Below are 19,506 nucleotides of genomic sequence, written 5' to 3'. Positions count from 1 at the left end.
CCCTGCACACCGCCATCTTGTTTCCGCCATTTTGTTTGTTGTGGTTCGCAGGCGCAACGTCTGCAAATTGGGAATTTCCCGGTGAAGAAAAACTAGTTATACAGATATTAAGGAACCATGTCCACCATACGGCTCGTTTTCCACACCCTGGAACCGTTGCCCTTACTGGCGGAAAAGGGCTGGCTTGAGATCGCGGTGATGGTGCCCCTACCTTATGGAGATCTTCAGGGAGGACGAATCTTTCTGAATCTGGAAGTGTTTCATCCTGCCGGAGAACCAATGGATCGTGACCAACTAAGCAGCATACGTGGATCCTAAAAAAATCGATGTCAGAGTAGGCCTCGAATTTCGGCGCAATTTTCCACACAACGTCAGACACGGATTGTCATCCGGGATCAGAGAACAATCAGAAAGTTTTAGCAAACGTAGCATACACTAGTTTTCTAGCAGCTGCTCCGAAAGTCATTACCCATCTAAATTTTAGTACTCATTTTACAAGCATTTAATCTGCGCATGTTGCGAGCCTTTCTGCGTACAAGCATGAAGCGAATGTCCCGCCGGCCCGTTTCCGACGAGCAGAAGGCCCAGGCGCAGGCCCAGATGCGCACCCGCAACCGCAACCATAACCACAACCACAACCACAACCACAACCAGAACCAACACCAAAATCAAGGCCAAGAACTGGAGCCGGTAGAGGTCTTTATGTCGGTGGCCACCGTCTCCACATTGACTCAAGCTCAAATTCAGTCACGTCCACCTGTGCAGCCAGAGCCTCAGCCCCAGCCCCAGCCTCAGCCTGAGCCGCAGGAGCTAGCGGAACAACAGGAGCAACTTGAGGAACAGGAAATAGAGGTAAAGGTGAAGGACGAAAAACAGGACAAGGAGTCCCAGTCCGAGCCGGAGCTGGAGGTGGAAGCAGAGGCCGAGGTCCTCGAGAGCGGCGCCCAGGGCGATAACGAACAGTCGGACAACGAGGCGGGTCCCGCATCCGCCCCTGTCTCTTCGACCAGCGAGGGTCAGGCCGACGCCGGCGATCCTGCCCAGCTGAAGGCGCTGGCCGGGCGCCAACAGATCGTGCGGATGCTCACCCGTCTAGGCGACGGCGCCGGCGCTGAGGGCGATGGCGAGGCTAACCAGATCGTGATGGAGCTGGTCGGCATCAACGACAGTCCCACACCCCTGCCGTCGCCGTCGGCCATTGAGCGCGTATCCGAGCAGCTGCTCCGCGTTCTGCGCGAGCGGACGCTGATGGAGGCGGGCATATCCACCGGTAACGAGCGTTACCGCTGCTTCAAGTGCGTGCTGCAGAACTACGCCAAGATCTATGCGGCACGCCACTTCATGGAGCAACTGCCTCAGCTGGAGGAGCTTGGACATGAAGTTGACGAGGAGCGGGAGCTGTTCGCCCGTGTCGTGGCGGAGGAGGTGCTGCAGATCCCGGTGCTGCTGCGGCAACTGTGGTCGTCGCTGGAGAAGATGGAGTTCTTCAACGAGGACACCGCATTCAAGGCCTACCTGGAGGCCCGTCGCCACCCACAGGCGCGCATCTTGTGCGAGCTGATGCTCACCCGCATCTCGCGCGTCTTCCTCTGCATTGTCAGCTCCACCTTTTTCCTGGACTTTACCGAGCACGAGCTCACCCACATCCTGCGCAACTGCTACCTCAGCGTCAACTCGGAAATCGAGGTGAGTTCGTCCAGTGATGATGATCACCCTTGGCTCCCTCTAATAATCTCTTACACCGACAGATCTTCCTTTCGGTGGTCCTTTGGCTGGAGCACAAGTGGTTTGAGCGGGGTGAGTGCGCCGAGCGCATCCTGACCGAGGTGCGCTTCGCCCTGATGCCCACTTGGTACCTGTGCACCCTGGACAGGGCCAACCGCTGCCGCCACTTCTCCCGTGTGATCCAGAGCCCCGGAGTGCAGCGCATGATTGCCCAAGGCCTAGAGTAGGTGCCATATTTGGATGATCGCTAATCCTCTAACTAAACCGTTTCCCTCAGGGATGCCGTGACCCTCCAGGGCAAGCCCCGCCCCAGTGGTGCCGCAGGGGGCCCCACCACCACCACTGGCGTTCACCCACTTCTGCAGCAGGCCCAGAATCTGGAGGAGAACCACCTGGCGCGCGACTGGATCGCGGATACCGAGTGCCGTCACCACCACAAGCGCCACTGCGAGCGGTTCGTGTACCCCACATATGATGTGTTCAAGGAGTACCTGGCCAGGATCATCTGCTGCGCCCCCAACTACTGGCGCACCTTCCGCCCCGCCCAGGAGGTGTACCGCAGCGACTTCCGCTGCTGCTTGCCGCCCCACTTCAACTAGCTGCTGTACTCATCACCTCACCTGTTCGTCACCCACCCACCCTGCTTGTCCCATCTGCATTAGGCACTGCGGCTCACAATTTACGTACGAGAATGTTTCCTCCGGGCATTCGTGATCCTGTCTGTCCCCATTTACGGCCACTGTGTCCACTGTCCTTTTAGCCACTTCCAGTACACATTTCCCCGGCCGGCCAAGGGCGTTGGCCCACCCACAAGAGCTCCCGCAGAGGAGGTCTCTGAACACGAACTTTAAAGAGAGACCATCGAACGACGCCAGGACAAAATGGAGCGACCTGTCCAGGCGGAGGTTACCGCTTGGCCTATCCTGGTTTTTTATCGAAGGCAAACTTCGGCCGACTCCGTGGGAATGCCCAGCCATCGTCCAGCCCATTGGCCAAGTCAACCAAGTCAATCGACTCTCTCTCAATGAACGCATTTTTTTGGAATTATTTTCAATATTTTTCAATAGAAAATATAAATTTGTTAAGTCAATGGCAATCAGCTGATTAGTTTAATTAAGCTCAGCTGGAGATGGGCTCGTGATTGCTTTCCTTTGGCACGACCTAAGCAATTACATAGGATTTAAGTGTAATTTCGTGCATATCGTGACAAGCTCGTGATACATTTCATGGTTGCTCATCTCTAGTCTGTGTTTGGTTCTCAAGTAGCGGTTGTTTTTCAAGGAGAAGGATTGCTATTGGTCAGATGGGGGTGGGGAAATATGGAAAGGGCAGCCATTTTGAAAAATAAGTTTACTTAGCTGTCAGCTGTCACTTGCTAAGTTTTCTGTTTGCCTGGTGTTTGAGACGAAAAATCCAGCACTTTGACGAGCTCTCTTCGCTCTAAATTGTCTTCTGGCAGATGAAACTTGGTAGATTTCTTAATTTCAAACACCAGGCGAACATAAACGTTTAGCAGGTGGAAATTCGATCAGCTGATTAGTTTAATCTGACCTTCATTAGAGATGCCCTCGTGACTGTTCCCCTTTGTCACGGCCTAAGCAAATACATAGGACTTAACAGTTATTTCGTGCATATCGTGACAAGATCATGACACGGCCATGGTTGCTCATCTCTAGTCTGTGCTTGGCTCTCAACTAACGGTTGTTTCCAATGGAGAAAGATTCCTATTGGTCAAAAGGGGGTGGGGCAATATGGAAAGGGCCGCCATCTTGAAAATTAACAGTTATTTATGTTTGGTTTTAGCAACCAGCTGTCACTTGCTAAGTTTTCTGTTTGCCTGGTGTCTGAGACCAATAAATCCAGCACTTTGGCTGATAAAATGTTACGAAGCCGTTCAAAATGTTGAAGTAAACTAGCGATTTTTCGATTTCAAGCACCAGGCGAACAGGAAAATTCGTAGGTGGCCAACGATTATTTTTCAAGGCCCTCCTAGAGGTGGGCCGCTTCAAAATATGTAAGGCATTTCTTGCCGACCAAGCGATTGCCCATCTCTAGTCTGCCTATAGTAAACTAACGGTTCTCTTCCAGTTAGAAAATGTTAAATCCTCCATCCACTTTCTGCGGATTATGTTGGCCTGGTATCAAAAATCAAGAAATTTGTTATTTACGTACTGATTCTTGATTGATTTTGACCTCTGATGTGGTCAATTTTGGTGAATTTGTTTTCCTTCAAACTATTGCCTACATTTTAGGGCTACAACAATAAACAACATAGTTTGCCAAATATAGTAGACGTAATATTTGTTTAATCCATGTTAAAAATAAATATAATAAGGTTATTAAAATATTTTTTTATCAAAATAAAAGGGGTTTTGTCTGGTGCATAAAATAAGGTTTTTGGGTCTCTCCGCTTGGCTAGTTAGTGCCTCCATTCGATCCGCCGCCCAAGGAGGACTCGCTCATGTGGAACTGGATCAGGATAATCAGGTATGTGGTGGTGGCACCCACAATCTGTAAAGGGAGGGCGCTTTAGCATTCTGTTATCCCGACTTCATCCACTCACCGTGTAGAGAAGCGTGCAGTCCACATTGAAGAAACCAGCAGCGCTGAAGTGGAGCCGCTGGTGGAGCAGCTGCAGCGAGAACTGGGTGATCTGGGGAAGAACGGGGATTAGCACGGGGATGTACACAGGATAGAGGGATGTACTCACCAGAGCATTGTGGCTCTCGTTCCTCAGATCCACATCCACCTGGTGTAGGCACAGGGCCAAGCGAGTGGCCTGGAAAGCAAACCAGAAGGCGGTTAGAGAAGGTCTGACCCATGACCCCCAGGATCCTCCGGTCTACTCACACACTGGGCAGTTCGGTCGCAGAGCAGCGAGAGGACGAGCACGTTGCCCAGGTGGGGGGCAGACCACAATGCGCTGGCCACGATCTGCAGGATGTCGTAGGGCGAGGCCGACGACTGTCGGAAGTTGAGGAACATCCAGTAGCAGTTAGAGGTGATAGCCAGGAAGTCGTTGCCCACCTGGATCAGCATGGAGAGACCGTAGCAGCGGTTCAGCAGGGCCACCAGGGCCCATACCCGCTGGTAAACGAGTCTGACGGCAATCAGCCGCTCCATGGCCGCGTGCTCGAGATGGGCGTGCTCCTCTGGCTCCGCTTCCACCGCGGGGCTCTTCTGCTGCAGCTGGAGCTGCTGCAGGGCCACGAGGAGCACGTCCAGGCGCTGCCGCACGATCTGGGTGGCGGTGAAGATCTGAAAGTAGCGCAAACCGCAGACGAGCATAGGAATTAGGTAGAAGATCCAGTACACCGGGAAGCGGTGGCCCGGGGCGAGCAGCTTGGCACCCAGGATGAGAAACTGGCTGACCGCATAGCCCCACATCATCCATACAGCCCGGCTCGTCGTATGCCGGCGCATCTGGAGGCGAACGCTCTCCACGTCCACCCTCAAGGCCTCGGACAGCTGGTGGTCGATCTCGACCAGCTCTGCGAAGAAATCCCGCTGCGCCTGCCGCTGCCACAGAGCCTCGAGCAGGGCGGCTAGGTGGGCCACCCGCATGCCCACCAGTTGGATGAAGTCCACCGTGTGACCAATGCTGGAAATGGTCGAAGATTCCTCTGCTTCCTCCTGCGACTTATCCTGGTCGCTGCTCTCCCGGAAGAGGCCGTAGGCAGTGAAGCCGCTGGCCGCCGTCAGCACGGTCCAGCCGTAGAGCTCCAGCCAGCGGGATCGGCGGAGCAGGATGCCCTCGGTGTCTGGTGGGGGGACGAGGCGCCATGGCCACAGGTTGCACACCTGGCAGACGCGGTGCAGCGGATCGAGAGCCCTCAGCGTATCCATGATGAACTCTCTCTGTTTGATATGCAAGTACGCCGCGTCACTGGATTTTGGTATCTGGGAGATACCAAGATATCAATTAGATTAGCTTATCACTTCCCTGTTCCGCTAATTGAGTGCCCTCCATCCCCAATCCATTTGACCAATCAAGTGCTCCATGCGTTTCGAATGTCAAAAGGTTCGGGAGCTCGGACTGGAAAACACACAGTTGATAAGAAAATTTTAAAGTGAACGAACAACAATGGCAAACGTAACAATTCATAGTCTCGAAAATAATAGGGAGATCTATATCAAGGACAAGGATTTCTACTTGACTATACACACGGAATTGCACTAGCTCCGCAGGTGTCTCTGTGTCAGTCTCGTCGTTTCGGATTAGGTAAGTGCTTAGGTAGTGCCCCCCATCAAAATCGGTATAATTCGAACCCCAGTTTAGAGAATAATAGGAAAGTCTACATTAAAGATCTCGTATATTTGCAGAACTAGCTAATGAACTATAAATAATAGTTGATTATATGTACTTTACTTACCTAAAGATATAAGCCTTGGTAACCTGGGACTGACTGAAGCCAGACACCAATCCGTCCAGCAAAAGCCACCAACTTCAGACGACTGCTCGTATCCTTGCGATAGGGATATGACTGCCAGTTTTGCCAAGTGGCCCATCCATCATGATCAATTAAGCCACTAGTTCAATGTCAGGCCATCAATCAACATGGGTTCCCTTCTCAAATGAGTCGATTAGTCGAAACTGGAGACGAAGACAGATACCTAACCTCATGACCTGTTGGACCTCGAGGACCTCGAGAAGGACTCAAAACACACCCGGGCTTCACATAAATACGTTTATTATAATTTTAGATTTTGTTTTGGAAATAGTTCTTGAGATAAGCTTGACGTTTCATAAAATGTAATACATATATATTTCTTCGCGGTAACCTTTGCCCATTATCGGATCTTTGTGCTGGCTCGCTCTCTCCCTGTCTCCGTATAGCTATGGCTACATGGATGCATCATCATCATCATCATCTTATCATCATCCGCATCCGCCAGATAGCGATTATTCGCTCGGCTCTTGTTTGTAACAATTTTACCTTCTGCATGCACTTGCTGTACTAATGATTATATAGAGCACACACAGATCCCACACACATCGCACACACCATATGGGGATTGCGTGTGTGCGGGGGTGTGTGCGTTTAGTATGTATATTTGATTTAAATCGAAGCTGCTAAAAAGTAAAAGCAAATTCAACAAACAAACTCTCATAGGTCATACATATCGTATTTGATTCTTAGACTAATATAAGGTATGATGCAGATATCTGTTTGTTCTCTGGATATAAGGCAATGGATACATGTGCGTGTGGTTTGGTTTTGTTTTTGGTTTTTGGTGTGTGGTGTATAGTGTATCGTGTATATAGTCTGATCTGATTGATCTGATCTCAACGAAACTTAAGTCGCAAACAAACGGGGGCAAAGTTAACAAGTTCTCATATTTTCGTATCTTAGGGGAAATTCGTTTCGTGAAAGGCAAAAAATGTCTTCTGGCTGGGAGAAGAGTTCTTTTTTTTTTTTGGGGTTTTTCGTTTTAAGCAACATCAATACGCTCAAGTACATATATATATATATATAGTGTATATAGTTCATGTGTGAGTATTCTTTATCTTTACCATCTTCGGTTTTAGTTTATGTTTTGTTTCGCTTAGCGCACGAATTTGGAAAATAATTAATATTTAATAAACTTGATCATTTGGTTTCTTGTTTTTTGTTTTTTCTTTTAGTTTTCTCGGTTATAAATTTAAAATCCTCGAAGCGGAGACTGCAATGCTACTTAATAATCGAAAGACGCTCGGTATCGATCGGTATTCAATATCCCAATCGCATGTGCTGGTCGGACGGGGAACGCGGATCGGGATCGGGATCGGGATCGGAAAGGGGATCGGGACCTGGACCTTACAACCCTGACCTATCAGGAAGGCCCAATGGACCGCCGCATCCTCGAGTAACGTATCCCCGCCCCTCTTAGCCCTACGTGTGTATAATTTTGCTTAAATTTCGCTGGTTGCTTATCAAACGGTTGTAGACTGGACGGTTGCCAGTGACTGTTGTCTGTTTCTGTTGCTGCCTGCCTGTTGCACGTTGCACGTTGCATGTTGCACGTTTGCAGACCTGTTGCTGTTGTATATAAAAAGCAACTCAAAAATATACGCGTAGCCTAAAAAGTCTGTCCCGAGCAGCGCATCGCACCACCCGAGTCTATAATTTATAATTGTAACTGGCTCTTTTGGACTGTTTTTGCTGTGGCCTCGAATTGCATGTTCCGCTTTTGCGGTTACTGGTTACTGGTTACTGGTAACGTTGAGTTGATTAAAATTGCCTGTGTGCCTGGTTCACGTCTCGTTCTCGTCCTGCTCTTGCTGCATATTTATCTTGCTTGTTTGTTTGTTTGCAAATTTGTTATTCTATGACTATGAAAAAGTAAAAAAAATATAGAAAAATAACCTTCATTCACTTTGTGTACTCCATATTTATTCGTATTTAGTTATCGACCTTCTGCTCATTCTCGTTTTTGTCTCACAATAGCTGTTTCACTGTCTCCTCACTCCTCACTCCTTACTCCACCCTAACCCCAACCCACCCAACATAGGCCTTCTATTCCTATCCCTAACCCCATACCAGCTTAGCCCACTCAGACCCTTGTAATCCTTATATAGTAACATCAGCATTGACTTTGTCGTCATCGTAGTCTTCGTCTTGCGTTCGTCGTCTTGCCGTCCAACTCTTAGTCGTACCTCATCTTATCCATCCTCGATCCTCCAGCAACAGCGTCGAGTCCTAAGCTCCTTATTACTCGATACTCTCAGTTCCTAGCTACATCACCATCCCAATTCTCAGTTCCCTACTCTTCTCTACTTCTTCTCTCCTATTAACCCCCATTTGTGGAAGTGGAAGTGTACGTATATCGGTTGCTATAGCTTCTTGGGTTTGTAAGTCTTTCTGCGGCTGCCTGCTGGAACAACGGAACCAAACGCAATATAACAAAACGTAACGAAACAAAGCGGTGAAAATGGACTACGAAAACGATTTGGAGCCTGAGTTATACAATTAATTGGGTTATCGGTTTTCGAATATGGAATTTTGGATTTGGGTTTGCTTCGGTGAAGGGTAAATTGTAAATCGTAAATCGTAATTGTAATCGCTTGCTAGCCTTCAACGTTTGATTAAGTTTAGATCCTTCGATCTTTGTCCTTCGCTCTGTATTATGATCGCTTATTATCCTACGGCTACATAGAGCTCTGACTTTGCGGGTTATACACTTGCAGTTAGCTAATGTTCGCTTTAAAATTCGAATACAATACGACGGGCTCGTAAAGGTTTCGACTAATACATTTTTAAACATGAATATTAATTTCTTTATATATAGAGTGTGTGTCTTTTCTTACTTCATCTTAGTTTCTTCTCCTTTCGTCTTTTCTTCGTCTTTTTGGTTTTTTAGCTTTTTGGTTTCTTAGTTTTTGGTTTGGTTTTTTTTAGTTTTTTCCATCTTTGTATATTTTAGCTATGCGGTTTTGAAAACTATTTTGATCTTTGGATTACTAGGCAAGGTAGCTTGACGTTATTCAATGAAAGCAACAAATAAGTGTCTTCTTCTCGACTCATCCACTGAGGATCTGCATTGCGTTGCATTGTTTGGTAATTAATTTCTTTAAACTAAATATCAATTAATTACGTAGCTTTTGGTTGGCAGAAATAAGTCGGCGAAAGCTCAATAGACGGCATTGGTGAACAAAATGGCGTCATTCGCGTGACCCGTACTCCGCCATATCAGCCTGCGTCCGTCTCATTTCCGTTTCCTGCGGCTGCTTGCGCACGAAACTTGCCATATTGCATTGTCCTTGTCATCATCATCATCATCATCCTGATCCTCAATCTCGTCCTGTTGCTGTGGTCGTCGTCGTCGTCATGGTGCTTGTCCTAGTCCTTGTCCTGGTAGCCAGAGCTCGAGTCCAAGCACTTTGTAAGCCATACATAGACTCGATCTCCTGGCAGTGCTCTCCTCGTCCTCGTCCTCATCCTCATTCCCGTCGTCGTCGTCTGCTTCGCTGGTTGGGTGCGTTGTGGGTTGGCCTAGTCATCGTCGAATGCAATAAACAAGCCCGTGGCCTAGAACTCCAGGCGATAGGCGGAGCACGAGGTCTCGTGGTCCTGCAGGTTGATGGTGCAGCGAGAGGCGGAGGGCGAGAGGTCGATGCGGTGCTTGGCTAGCAGCTCCTCGTTTTCAGCCACCCAGTAGCCCAGCACGTCGGTATCGTACGTGGGTATGATGGTGACCTCTGGTAGGCATAGGAAATCGAAAAGGAATTTAGCAAATGAAACAATGTTAGGAAGAAGCGCGGTACTCACCCAACTCTTTGTCCTCCCATGTCTGTTTGGCCTCTAGTAGCGCATCGTACACCTGGCGACTGGGCTCCGTGCCGGAGAAGACGTAGTAGCGAGCACGCACCCGCTTGAAGAAGTCCACGTGGGCGTAGTAGGAGTTGCCGTTATGCGGCACATATGTGAGGTCCACGTAGACGGGCGCCGGCTTCTTGCCCGCCTTGTTGGGCGATTCGCTGCGCTTGCGCAGGTTCTTCTCGTTGTTCAGTCGCGTCTTGGTGGCCACCAGGCGGCGTTCCTTCTTGGGAGTGGTGCGAATATCAGAACCGCCCTCCACGGGCAGCGGTGCTGGCGAAGGCAGGCCCAGGGGCTTGCCCCACTCCTCCAGTCGGTCCTTGGGCAGGGCTCCAGTGGAACTCGTTGTGGTTATGGCGCCTGCTGATGTTGCTGCAGCTGTGGTTGTGGTGGTGGTGGTGGCGGCGACGGCCTCCTCCTGCTGCTGCTGCGGCTGGGAGGTCACACTGCCCACGGTGGCGAAGCCACTCTCCGCCACGCGGGCGCGCTGAACATCGCTCAGCGGGAAGCGTTGGCGTTCCGCAGTGCTGGTAACGATCTGCTCCATCTCCTCGGCCTTGGAGGGCGAGTAGGAGTACTTGGCGGTGACGGAAGACATAACCTCGGCGCCGCGCGCCTGCACGTGCTCCTCGAGCGCCCGCTGGAAGTCCTTGTCCGCCTGGTCGAGGAACTTGTGTCCCGCCCAGGTCTGGCTGCTGCTCTCGACGCTCTCCGACGACTGGCTGTCGCCCGACGGGACCCCCTGGATCGGGATTGGCTCAGTGCTGGGCTTGATTGAAACGGCGGCGCCGAAGCTGTCGGGCAGGGCACCGTAGAAGGAGGTGGCCATGGGATCGGCCGTGCGGGGCAGCAGGATCGAGCGCGCCGTCGAGTGCTCCTCGCTGCCATACTGCGGAGGAATGTCGTCCTGGCTCTCATCGCCATCGGCGTCCAGGTCGGAACGCTTGCTCACGCCGGAGCTTGAATGCTGCAGCTCGTAGCTGGCGGTGCTGCGCGGGGATCCAAGCAGCAGGTCCTCGTCGTCGTCGCGCAGCAGCGACACCTCCTTGGGCAGCAGCTGGTCGCGTTCGCTTTCGCTGGTGGTGCGAGTGGTGGTTACCACCACCTTTTCGCTATCCGGCTCCGAGCTGTCCGTGGTGGTCACCGTCTTCTGTTCGGTCACGATTTCCTTGCCGTCCGCCGAGATCACCTTGGTCACTGTGGTGATGGTGGTGGTGATTATCTTATCTGTGCTGCCGCTGAGGGCGGTGGTGCACTCGAGTCCGCGCAGCTCGTGGAGCTCGGGAAGATCTGGCTCGCACTCAGCTCCGGCTGCAGCGACTGCTCCTGCCAGCATCTGCTCCTGTTCGTGCTGCTACAAGGGATAGGATTATATAAGATTTACAAAATTAATACTCTTCTGACTTACCTGAATTTCCAAAGACTTGAGCTCATCCTTGGTGACGCGCGGGAAAGGCGACGTGGGCTTGGGCGAGGACTCCGGGGTTTCCGTGTGCGACTCCCGACCCAGCGGAGTGGGAATGGACTGGCTCTCGGAGGTAAGTCCTCCGGGACTGGACTTGCCGCTGATGTCCTTGGGCGACAGTGGTCCCGAAGAGGAGACGATGCTGGCAGCACTGGATTCACACTTTCCGCCAGCCGCACCGGCTCCAGATCCAGCTCCGGCTCCAATCACTGAGCCAGCAGATCCTGTCGAACTCAATGGCTTGACGCTTGGACTGACGGGCGCTGTTGGCGGAGTCTTGCGGTCAGCGGGCTCAGCCTGGAACTGGGCCTGATCCTGGCCAGACTGCTGATCTATCTGTGTGAGTGTGATGGACTCCACCTTGGAGGCAGAGGTCTTGGAGCTGCTGCTAGTGGTTGTGCTGCTGCTCTGTTCACTGGACTGCAGAAGAGTTGTGGTCTTGCTGGTGGTGGTGGTGGAGGTGGAAGTCAAGGCGGAGGTGGCCTCCTGACCCAGCAGATCCACATGTTCGTGCTCCTCCTCGGCGAGCGGGTCAATTGACTCAATATCCTCGGAAGGCTTGTAGATGCTGGTCATCATGATGGTGGCAATGGACTTGGAGCGGCTCTCCTTCACACTGGCACGCTCGTCCTCGTCATCATCGGGCTCCTCATCCTCGGGATCACTGTGGGTTAGGCGGCCCTCGCTGGCCTGGCTCAGCAGGGACTCCCGTCGCGACTCGTCCGTGCCCACGAAGAGCGCCCGCTGGGAGGCGGTGGTGCTGGAGCTGGAAACGCTGCTGGCGGTGACCTTCTTCAGGCACTCGTCGGCCGACTTGGCGGCCTCAGTGCTAAATGACTCCTTGGCGGAGACGATCTTCTCGGTGGCCAGGAACTCGGCCACGGTCTCCTTGAGGCTATCGTCTTTCGTGGCACTGGTGGTGCTGGTGCTGAAGCTGCTGGTCTCCTTGGTCTCCTTGATTTCCTTGGTGTCCTTGGTTTCCTTGACCGACTTCAGGGCGCTGCTGGTCTGAATCTCACTGACGATTGATTCCGACGAGCATTCCTCCGACTGTACCTGCAGCTCCTCCAGCTGGGAGGCGGAGGTGCTGGTGTCCTCCTTCAGACTGGCGCCTGTTATGGTGCTTCCCTTCTCGGCCAGCAGGCTGGTAAGCGACTCGCGTCGGGAGCTATCCTCCACCTTGAGGCTGCTGCTCAGCGAGTCGCTGGTGGACTCTTCGCGGAGTTGGACCGACTGACTAGAGAGGACTGTAGACTTGGTAACGAAAGTGGACACAGACTCCACACTCGACTTCTCCTCCACCTGCTTGCTCTCAACGGTCTCAGTTGTGGTAAGTGAGTGGAGCAGCGACTCTGTCGTCTCCTCATCGCCATCCTTGGTACTAAACTGGCTGGTGCTGGATGCTGGGCGTGAGATCTTTACGTCCTTGTCGCTCACCTGGCTGGCAACGGACTCGGGGCGCGAGATCCTCTCACCCTTGTGGCTCTCGGAGAGCACAGACTCGCGTTTGGACTCCTCCTTGCTGGGAAGGGGAGATGTGGTCTCCTTGGCCAGGGAGTCCGCCTCCTTCTGCTCGTGGCTGGCCACTGATTCTGGACGAGAGGGCACCGACTCCACCTGGCTGGCAACCGATTCTGGGCGACTGACAGCCGCTGCTCCCTGGCGCAGCTGAGCCTTCTCAGACTGCTCGATTTTGTCCTTCTCCTCGATGGAGATGGGGCCGGACTTCTGGTCGGGCGATGACTTCTCTGACTCGATTTCCACTTTGACGCTAATCTCCAGCGATTTCTCGTCCCTAACACTTTTGTCGGACTCCTCCTCTGTGTCGGCGGTGGACTTTAGCTTCTCCTCCAGCTGGCGTTCGTCAAAGTCGGGTATTATGTCGGTGATGTCCTTGTCGGACTTGAGAACCTTGGCCACGTCTGCAACGATTTTAAACACTTCCTCCTCGCGCGGCGATAGTGGTCGTATCGGCTGGGGCGGGAGGATTCCAGTCTTGTCGCCATCGCTGGGAGGAGAGAAGCGATGCTCCTCGTCCTCCTCCTTGATGTCGTGCAATACGGGCTCATCCCGCTCGCAGATCGTAACCGTGAACTCCGGCGAGCCGACGGTGGTGATGTGCGTTTCCCGCAGCTCCGAGAACGTGCCCAGCTCCAGGCTGCTCTTGTCCTGACCACTCTCCGTAGAGATTTCAGATACTTTGGTGACTTGCTCGGTAACCTCTTCGGTTGCCTTCTCGCTTACTTTCTCGGTGACCTCCTGCACTTTCTTCTCAACGGTCTCCACTGCAGAGCTCAGTAGGCTGGTGACGCTGCTAATCTTGGTGTCCAGCACAGATTTGATCTGGGTCAGCTGCTCGGTGCTCTCCTTGCTCACCTGCTCCAGAGTCTCGGCCACAGTGGTTTCCACCTGCTTCACTGAACTCTCGACCTTCTCTTCAACCTGCTTTGCTGAACTCTCGACCTTCTCCTCCACCTGCTTCACCGAGGTCTCCAGCTTCTCCATCTTTTCCTCCACCTTGGAGGAAATCGTTTCGAACAACGATGCTTCCGACTGCTTGGTTACGGTTTCGGTCTCGGTCGCTGTCTCTGATTTGGTTTCCTTCAGACCCAGCAGGTCTGCTTCAGGTGTCTCCTTCAAGACCCCATCGCCAGGTGTGATATGCTCTTCAGCTACCTCGATGGCCTCCAGGACTGGAGAAGCCTCGTCTACGGGACTGGAGGCTGTTTGCGCCGTATCCGCCTGGGAGAGCTCTCCTGGCTTGGAAAGTGTAGCTGGAAGAGCTGAGGAGGGCTCAACTTGTGCCTTCGAGAAGTCTCCTTCGGCCACATCGACGGGACTCGAGAGAGTTGGGAGCTTGCCCTTGGCCTCGGTTGTCGTCTGGATCAGGGGCAGACTAAGGTCAGCGATGGATCGTGGACCTTCTTCAATGGGAGAGGAGGCGGTCTCCGCCACCGATGCAGGGCGAGAGGCTTCCTTCGAGGCAGCTGTTGACTTCTCGGCCACCGACTCTGGGCGCGATGGAAGCGGTGACTTCTCATCCTTGACGCTCGCTGCCGCCACGCTTTCGGCCACTGACTCTCGTCGGGATGCCTCCTGCGACTTGTCGATGGCGGCGCTTTCTGCGACTGAGGCTGGACGAGATGCTTCCTTGGATGGGGCGGGTGACGAGTCACTTGTTTTACTAGGTGCCTGAATACTCTCAGCCACGGACTCGGGACGCGATTTGTCATCAGGTACGCTGTCGGTCCTTGTGACCTCCTCCGCCACCGAAGGTTGTCGGGAGGCGTCTGGTTTCACACTCTCGGCAATTGACTCACGACGGCTTTCTGACCTCTCAGCTTCGTCCTTATCGCTTTCTGAAACGGATTCTGGTCTTAATGCTTCCTTGGACGCCGGAAAAGATTTGCTTTCCGCCTTAACGCTTTCAGCCACTGACTCTCGCCGAGATTCTTCCTTGGATTTCTCAGCTTCACCTTTTACACTTTCTGCAACTGATGCTGGTCTGGAAGCTTCCTTGGAGGCCAGCGGTGATTTCTCGTCCTTAGTACTCTCTGCCTTAATGGTTTGTGCCACCGACTCTGGCCTGGATGGCTCCTTGGACTTGTCAGCCTCATCCTTGACGCTTTCTGCAACGGATGCTGGTCTGGAGGCTTCCTTGGATGCCAATGGTGACTTTTCGTCCAGGGCACTTTCTCCCTTGGCGCTTTCTGCAACGGATTCGGGACGAGAGGCTTCCTTCGACTGGGCAGCGTCATCTTTTACGCTATCGGCCACGGATTCCGGCCGGGACGCCTTGGCACTCTCGGCCTTGATGCTCTCGACCACCGACTCTCGGCGGCTTTCCGGCTTCTCAGCTTCGTCCTTGACACTCTCGATTACTGATCCGGGTCTTGAGACTTCCTTCGATGCAAGCGGGGACGTGGACTCCTTGGCACTATCAGCTACCGATTCCCGTCGGGATGGTTCCTTTGACTTTTCAGCCTCGTCCTTAACACTTTCTGTCACTGATCCTGGTCGAGAAACTTCCTTGGAGGCTTGGGCGGATTTCTCATCCTTCGTGCTTTCCGCCTTGGCGCTTTCTGCTACAGAGGCCGCTCGGGATGGTTCCTTTGACTTTTCAGCCTCTTCCTTAACGCTTTCGGTCACTGACCCTGGTCGAGAAACTTCCTTGGAGGCTTGGGCGGATTTCTCATCCTTCGTGCTCTCCGCCTTGGCGCTTTCTGCTACGGATGCCGCTCGGGATGGTTCCTTTTCAGCCTCGTCCTTAACGCTTTCTGTCACTGATCCTGATCGAGAAACTTCCTTGGAGGCTTGGGCGGACTTCTCATCCTTCGTGCTTTCCGCCCTGGCGCTTTCTGCTACAGATGCCGCTCGGGATGGGTCCTTTGACTTTTCAGCCTCGTCCTTAACGCTTTCTGTCACTGATCCTGGTCGAGAAACTTCCTTGGAGGCTTGGGCGGATTTCTCATCCTTCGTGCTTTCCGCCTTGGCGCTTTCTGCTACAGATGCCGCTCGGGATGGTTCCTTTGACTTTTCAGCCTCGTCCTTAATGCTTTCTGTCACTGATCCTGGTCGAGAAACTTCCTTGGAGGCTTGGGCGGACTTCTCATCCTTCGTGCTTTCTGCCTTGGCGCCCTCTGCTACGGATGCCGCTCGGGATGGTTCCTTTGACTTTTCAGCCTCGTCCTTAACGCTTTCTGTCACTGATCCTGGTCGAGAAACTTCCTTGGAGGCTTGGGCGGACTTCTCGTCCTTCGTGCTCTCCGCCTTGGCGCTTTCTGCTACAGATGCCGCTCGGGATGGTTCCTTTGATTTTTCAGCCTCATCCTTGACGCTTTCTGCAACGGATTCCGGTCGGGATGGTTCAATGGACTTTTCAGCCTCATCCTTGACACTTTCTGCAACGGATTCCGGCCTGGAGGCTTCCTTAGAGGCCAGTGGGGACTTCTTGTCCTTTTCACTTTCCGGTTTGATGCTATCGGCCACAGACTCCCGACGACTTACGGTCTTGTCGCCTTCATCCTTGACACTTTCCACAATGGACTCTGATCGGGAAGGTTCCTTCGAGTGAAGGGCGGACGTTTCGTCCTTTGCACTTTCTGGCTTCACGCTTTCTACGACGGATTCACGACGACTTTCAGCCTTCTCGGCTTCATCCTTAACGCTTTCTACGACGGATCCAGGTCGAGAAACTTCTTTCGAAGCAAGTGGTGACTTTTCACCCTTTGCGGTCTCCACCTTAGTGCTTTCTGCGATGGAAGCTCGTCGTGAAGCTTCTTTGGATTTTTCTGCTTCATCCTTTACACTTTCCACTACAGATTCTGGGCGTGAGATCTCCTTGGAAGCGAGGGGCGACTTGTCGTCCTTAACACTACCTTGCTTAACACTCTCGGCAACTGACTCCCGACGGCTTTCGGGCTTCTCAGCTTCGTCCTTGATGCTCTCCACCACCGATTCTGGCCGGGAAGCTTCCTTTGAGGCGAGTGGCGACTTTACGTCTACGGATTCCGATCGGGATGGCTCCTTTGATTTTTCTGCTTCATCCTTGACACTTTCCACTACGGATTCCGGCCGGGAGGCCTCTTTCGAGGCGAGAGGAGATTTCTCGTCCTTGGAGCTTTCTGGCTTAATGCTTTCGGCAACGGATTCCCGACGGCTTTCGGATTTCTCAGTTTCGTCTTTGAGGCTCTCAACAACTGATTCTGGCCTTGAGGCATCCTTGGAGGCCAACGCAGACTTATCGTCCTTGGTACTGCTCGCTGGAAGGCTGCCTGCGATCGATTCACGTCGGCTCTCTGGTTTTTCATCCTCATCCTTGAGACTTTCGATGGCAGATGCTGGTCGGGAGGCATCCTTTGATGCCTCTGGAGATTTTTCGTCTTTTGTGCTGTCTACCTTGAGGCTTTCCACTATAGACTCCCGCCGGGATGGTTCCTTGGACTTCTCAGATTCAGCTGCAACGCTTTCGACTACCGAGTCTGGACGGGACGCATCCTTTGAGACTGGTGGGGTTGGGGACTTCGCATCCTTGGTTTCTGGCTTTGTACTATCGACGACCGATTCTGGACGGCTTTCAGGCTTTTCAGCATCATCTTTAATGCTCTCTACGACGGATCCAGGTCGAGAGACTTCCTTAGATGCCAGCGGAGATTTTTCGTCTTTGGGACTTTCCGGTTTGGTGCTTTCTGCTACGGATTCTCGGCGAGATGGTTCCTTGGATTTGTCAGCCTCTTCAGCGACAGCTTTCACGATAGTTTCTGATTTTAGGCCAAGTGACGGCTTGTCATCTGGCTTAGCAACAGATTCTCTACGGCTTTCAGCAATCTCATCCCCGTCCTTAACACTTTCCACTACCGACTCAGGTCGGGAAACCTCCTTGGCGGTTTCCCCCTTAGTGCTTTCTGCAACGGACGGTGGACGCGATGATTCCTTAGATTTTTCAGCATCGTCCTTGAGACTTTCCACCACCGATCCAGGCCGGGAAATCTCCCTCGATGCAAGAGGGGATTTATCGTCTTTCGCACTATCCGCCACAATACTTTCAGCTACGGACGGTGGACGCGATGAATCCTTGAATTTTTCGGCTCCGTCTTTAATGCTTTCTACTACGGATCCTTGTCGGGACGCTTCCTTAGAGACCTCTTGAGAAGCGGGTGCAGACTTCTCATCCTTAACACTGTCTGGCTTTGAACTTTCTGCGACGGATTCACGCCGAGACGCCTCTTTGGAGGCGATTACGGAAACAGGTTTCTCAGCTTCATCCTTGGCACTTTCAGCAGGAGATTCAGGGCGCTCTTCTGCCGGAGATCCAATAAGAGATTTGGGAGCCTCGTCTACCGGGCTCGATGCTGTCTTCTGAATGTCCACTTTGGACAGTTCAGGCTGGGCTGAAGTAGGAGAACTTGTGGGTGTTGCTGTCTGGGGGAAGTCCCCATGGGCCACATCCACAGGGCTCGACAGAGTTGGGAGATCACCCTTTAGTTCACTACTCAAAGGTAGCACGAGTTCGGCCAAGTCTTTGGGAGCTTCATCGATCGGCGATGATGCTGTCTCTGCGACCGAAGGTGGGCGAGAAGCTTCCTTGGAGGCAACTGGAGATTTCAAATCCTTCACTTCTGTGGATTTTTCATCCACTGAACTCTTGAGCTGCACATCATCATCCTTGTGACTTTCTGCAACTGATTCGGCCCTTGAGGGTACCTTCGAAGCGAGTGCCGACTTGTCATCTTTGGCACTCTCCGCACTTGCGCATTCTGCCGGAGAATCTGGTCGGGATACTTGCTCAAGAGCAGAGGGGGATTTGGGAGCCTCGTCCACAGGAGACGAGACCGTATCAGCAGCACCAACCTGCGAGAGCTCTGCTGGTTTGGTAAGTGTGGCTGATACGGAGGAGGCAGAAGCCATGACATGGGAAAAGTCACCCTCGGCCACGTCAACGGGACTCGAGTCCGTTGGCAGTTTTCCTCCAGAGCCCGCTTGCAGATTAAGAGCAAGGCTAGCTCTCTTCACGACCTCTATCTCCGAGAACTCCATGGCCGCTTCCTCAATTGGCGAGGAGGCAGTTTCACCAACAGACCCTGGCCGGGATGCGTCTTTGGGGGAAATGGAAAGCTTGGACTCGACCTCAGCAGCGACGGCAGGTTCATGATCACTGGCCACAGATGTTGGCCTGGGAGAGGACTCCTTCGAAATGACAGCAGACGGTTCAACCAGTGATTCGCGGCGAGAGGGCTCCTTTGACTTGTCGTCCTTGATGCTTTCGGGCTTTTCAAGATCGTCCTTAACACTTTCAGCCACGGATCCTGGCCTGGACACATCCTTCGAAGCCAATGGAGACTTCTCGTCCTTAGCACTAGAGGCCTTGATGCTTTCAGCGACCGAATCCCGACGACTTTCTGGTTTTTGTGTTTCATCCTTTACGCTTTCACCAACGGATGCCGGGCGCGATTTCTCGTCCTAAGTAGAGGGTGAAAACAAGAAAATATTAAAACAAATCATTGTTGTATTAAGACACAG

General features: G+C 52.5%; 3 protein-coding genes and 1 long non-coding RNA gene across 9 annotated transcripts in view; 2 read left to right on the top strand and 2 right to left on the bottom strand.

The window, feature by feature from the left end:
* Positions 1-31: 31 nt before the first annotated feature.
* On the top strand, positions 32-2,821 carry LOC108016576 (uncharacterized). Its single transcript, XM_017083256.4, has 3 exons — positions 32-1,686; positions 1,749-1,948; positions 2,003-2,821. Exons 1-3 carry the CDS (start codon positions 514-516, stop codon positions 2,322-2,324), a joined length of 1,695 nt encoding a protein of 564 aa, XP_016938745.2. The 5' UTR covers positions 32-513; the 3' UTR covers positions 2,325-2,821.
* Positions 2,822-4,009: 1,188 nt separating this feature from the next.
* Gr2a (Gustatory receptor 2a) lies at positions 4,010-6,338 on the bottom strand. 2 transcript variants are annotated; one of them, XM_065868238.2, is made up of 5 exons: positions 6,099-6,338; positions 4,576-5,625; positions 4,436-4,504; positions 4,289-4,378; positions 4,010-4,236 (listed from the first exon to the last, which is right to left on the bottom strand). In XM_065868238.2, the coding sequence occupies exons 2-5, from the start codon at positions 5,569-5,571 to the stop codon at positions 4,141-4,143; spliced, it is 1,251 nt and encodes a 416-aa protein (XP_065724310.2). In that variant the 5' UTR covers positions 5,572-5,625; positions 6,099-6,338; the 3' UTR covers positions 4,010-4,140. The 2 variants fall into 2 exon arrangements, with proteins under 2 accessions (XP_065724310.2, XP_065724309.2); XM_065868237.2 differs by having other exon boundaries at positions 4,289-4,504.
* Positions 5,665-6,506, top strand: LOC136117364 (uncharacterized). Its single transcript, XR_010654933.2, has 2 exons — positions 5,665-5,947; positions 6,105-6,506. It is a non-coding gene; the product is annotated as an uncharacterized lncRNA (long non-coding RNA).
* Positions 6,400-19,506, bottom strand: part of futsch — a 65,941-nt gene continuing 52,834 nt past the window's right edge. For 4 of the 5 annotated variants that reach the window (XM_036820279.3, XM_036820277.3, XM_036820278.3 and 1 more), the window contains exons 8-10: positions 11,431-19,446; positions 9,975-11,376; positions 6,400-9,904 (exon numbers count right to left, since the gene is read on the bottom strand). In XM_036820279.3, the coding sequence (XP_036676174.2) occupies positions 9,735-9,904; positions 9,975-11,376; positions 11,431-19,446 (9,588 nt within the window). In that variant the 3' untranslated portion in view covers positions 6,400-9,734. The remainder of the gene's footprint in view (positions 9,905-9,974; positions 11,377-11,430; positions 19,447-19,506) is intronic. The other variant, XM_065868224.2, reaches the window with a different exon arrangement.

The sequence above is a fragment of the Drosophila suzukii genome, chromosome X (assembly GCF_043229965.1).
Source record: "Drosophila suzukii chromosome X, CBGP_Dsuzu_IsoJpt1.0, whole genome shotgun sequence".
Lineage (NCBI taxonomy): Eukaryota > Metazoa > Arthropoda > Insecta > Diptera > Drosophilidae > Drosophila > Drosophila suzukii.
Note: the sequence above shows the minus strand (reverse complement) of the source record. Positions and strands in the feature narration are given on the sequence as shown.

Coding starts and splice junctions, on each gene's coding strand:
- LOC108016576 (XM_017083256.4), top strand. CDS start 514: ATGTTGCGAGCCTTTCTGCGTACAAGCATGAAGCGAATGTCCCGCCGG. Junction 1,687..1,748: donor GCGTCAACTCGGAAATCGAG/GTGAGTTCGTCC, acceptor TTACACCGACAG/ATCTTCCTTTCGGTGGTCCT. Junction 1,949..2,002: donor ATGATTGCCCAAGGCCTAGA/GTAGGTGCCATA, acceptor CGTTTCCCTCAG/GGATGCCGTGACCCTCCAGG.
- Gr2a (XM_065868237.2), bottom strand. CDS start 5,571: ATGGATACGCTGAGGGCTCTCGATCCGCTGCACCGCGTCTGCCAGGTG. Junction 4,505..4,575: donor GCGACCGAACTGCCCAGTGT/GTGAGTAGACCG, acceptor TTTGCTTTCCAG/GCCACTCGCTTGGCCCTGTG. Junction 4,237..4,288: donor ACTGCACGCTTCTCTACACG/GTGAGTGGATGA, acceptor CTCCCTTTACAG/ATTGTGGGTGCCACCACCAC.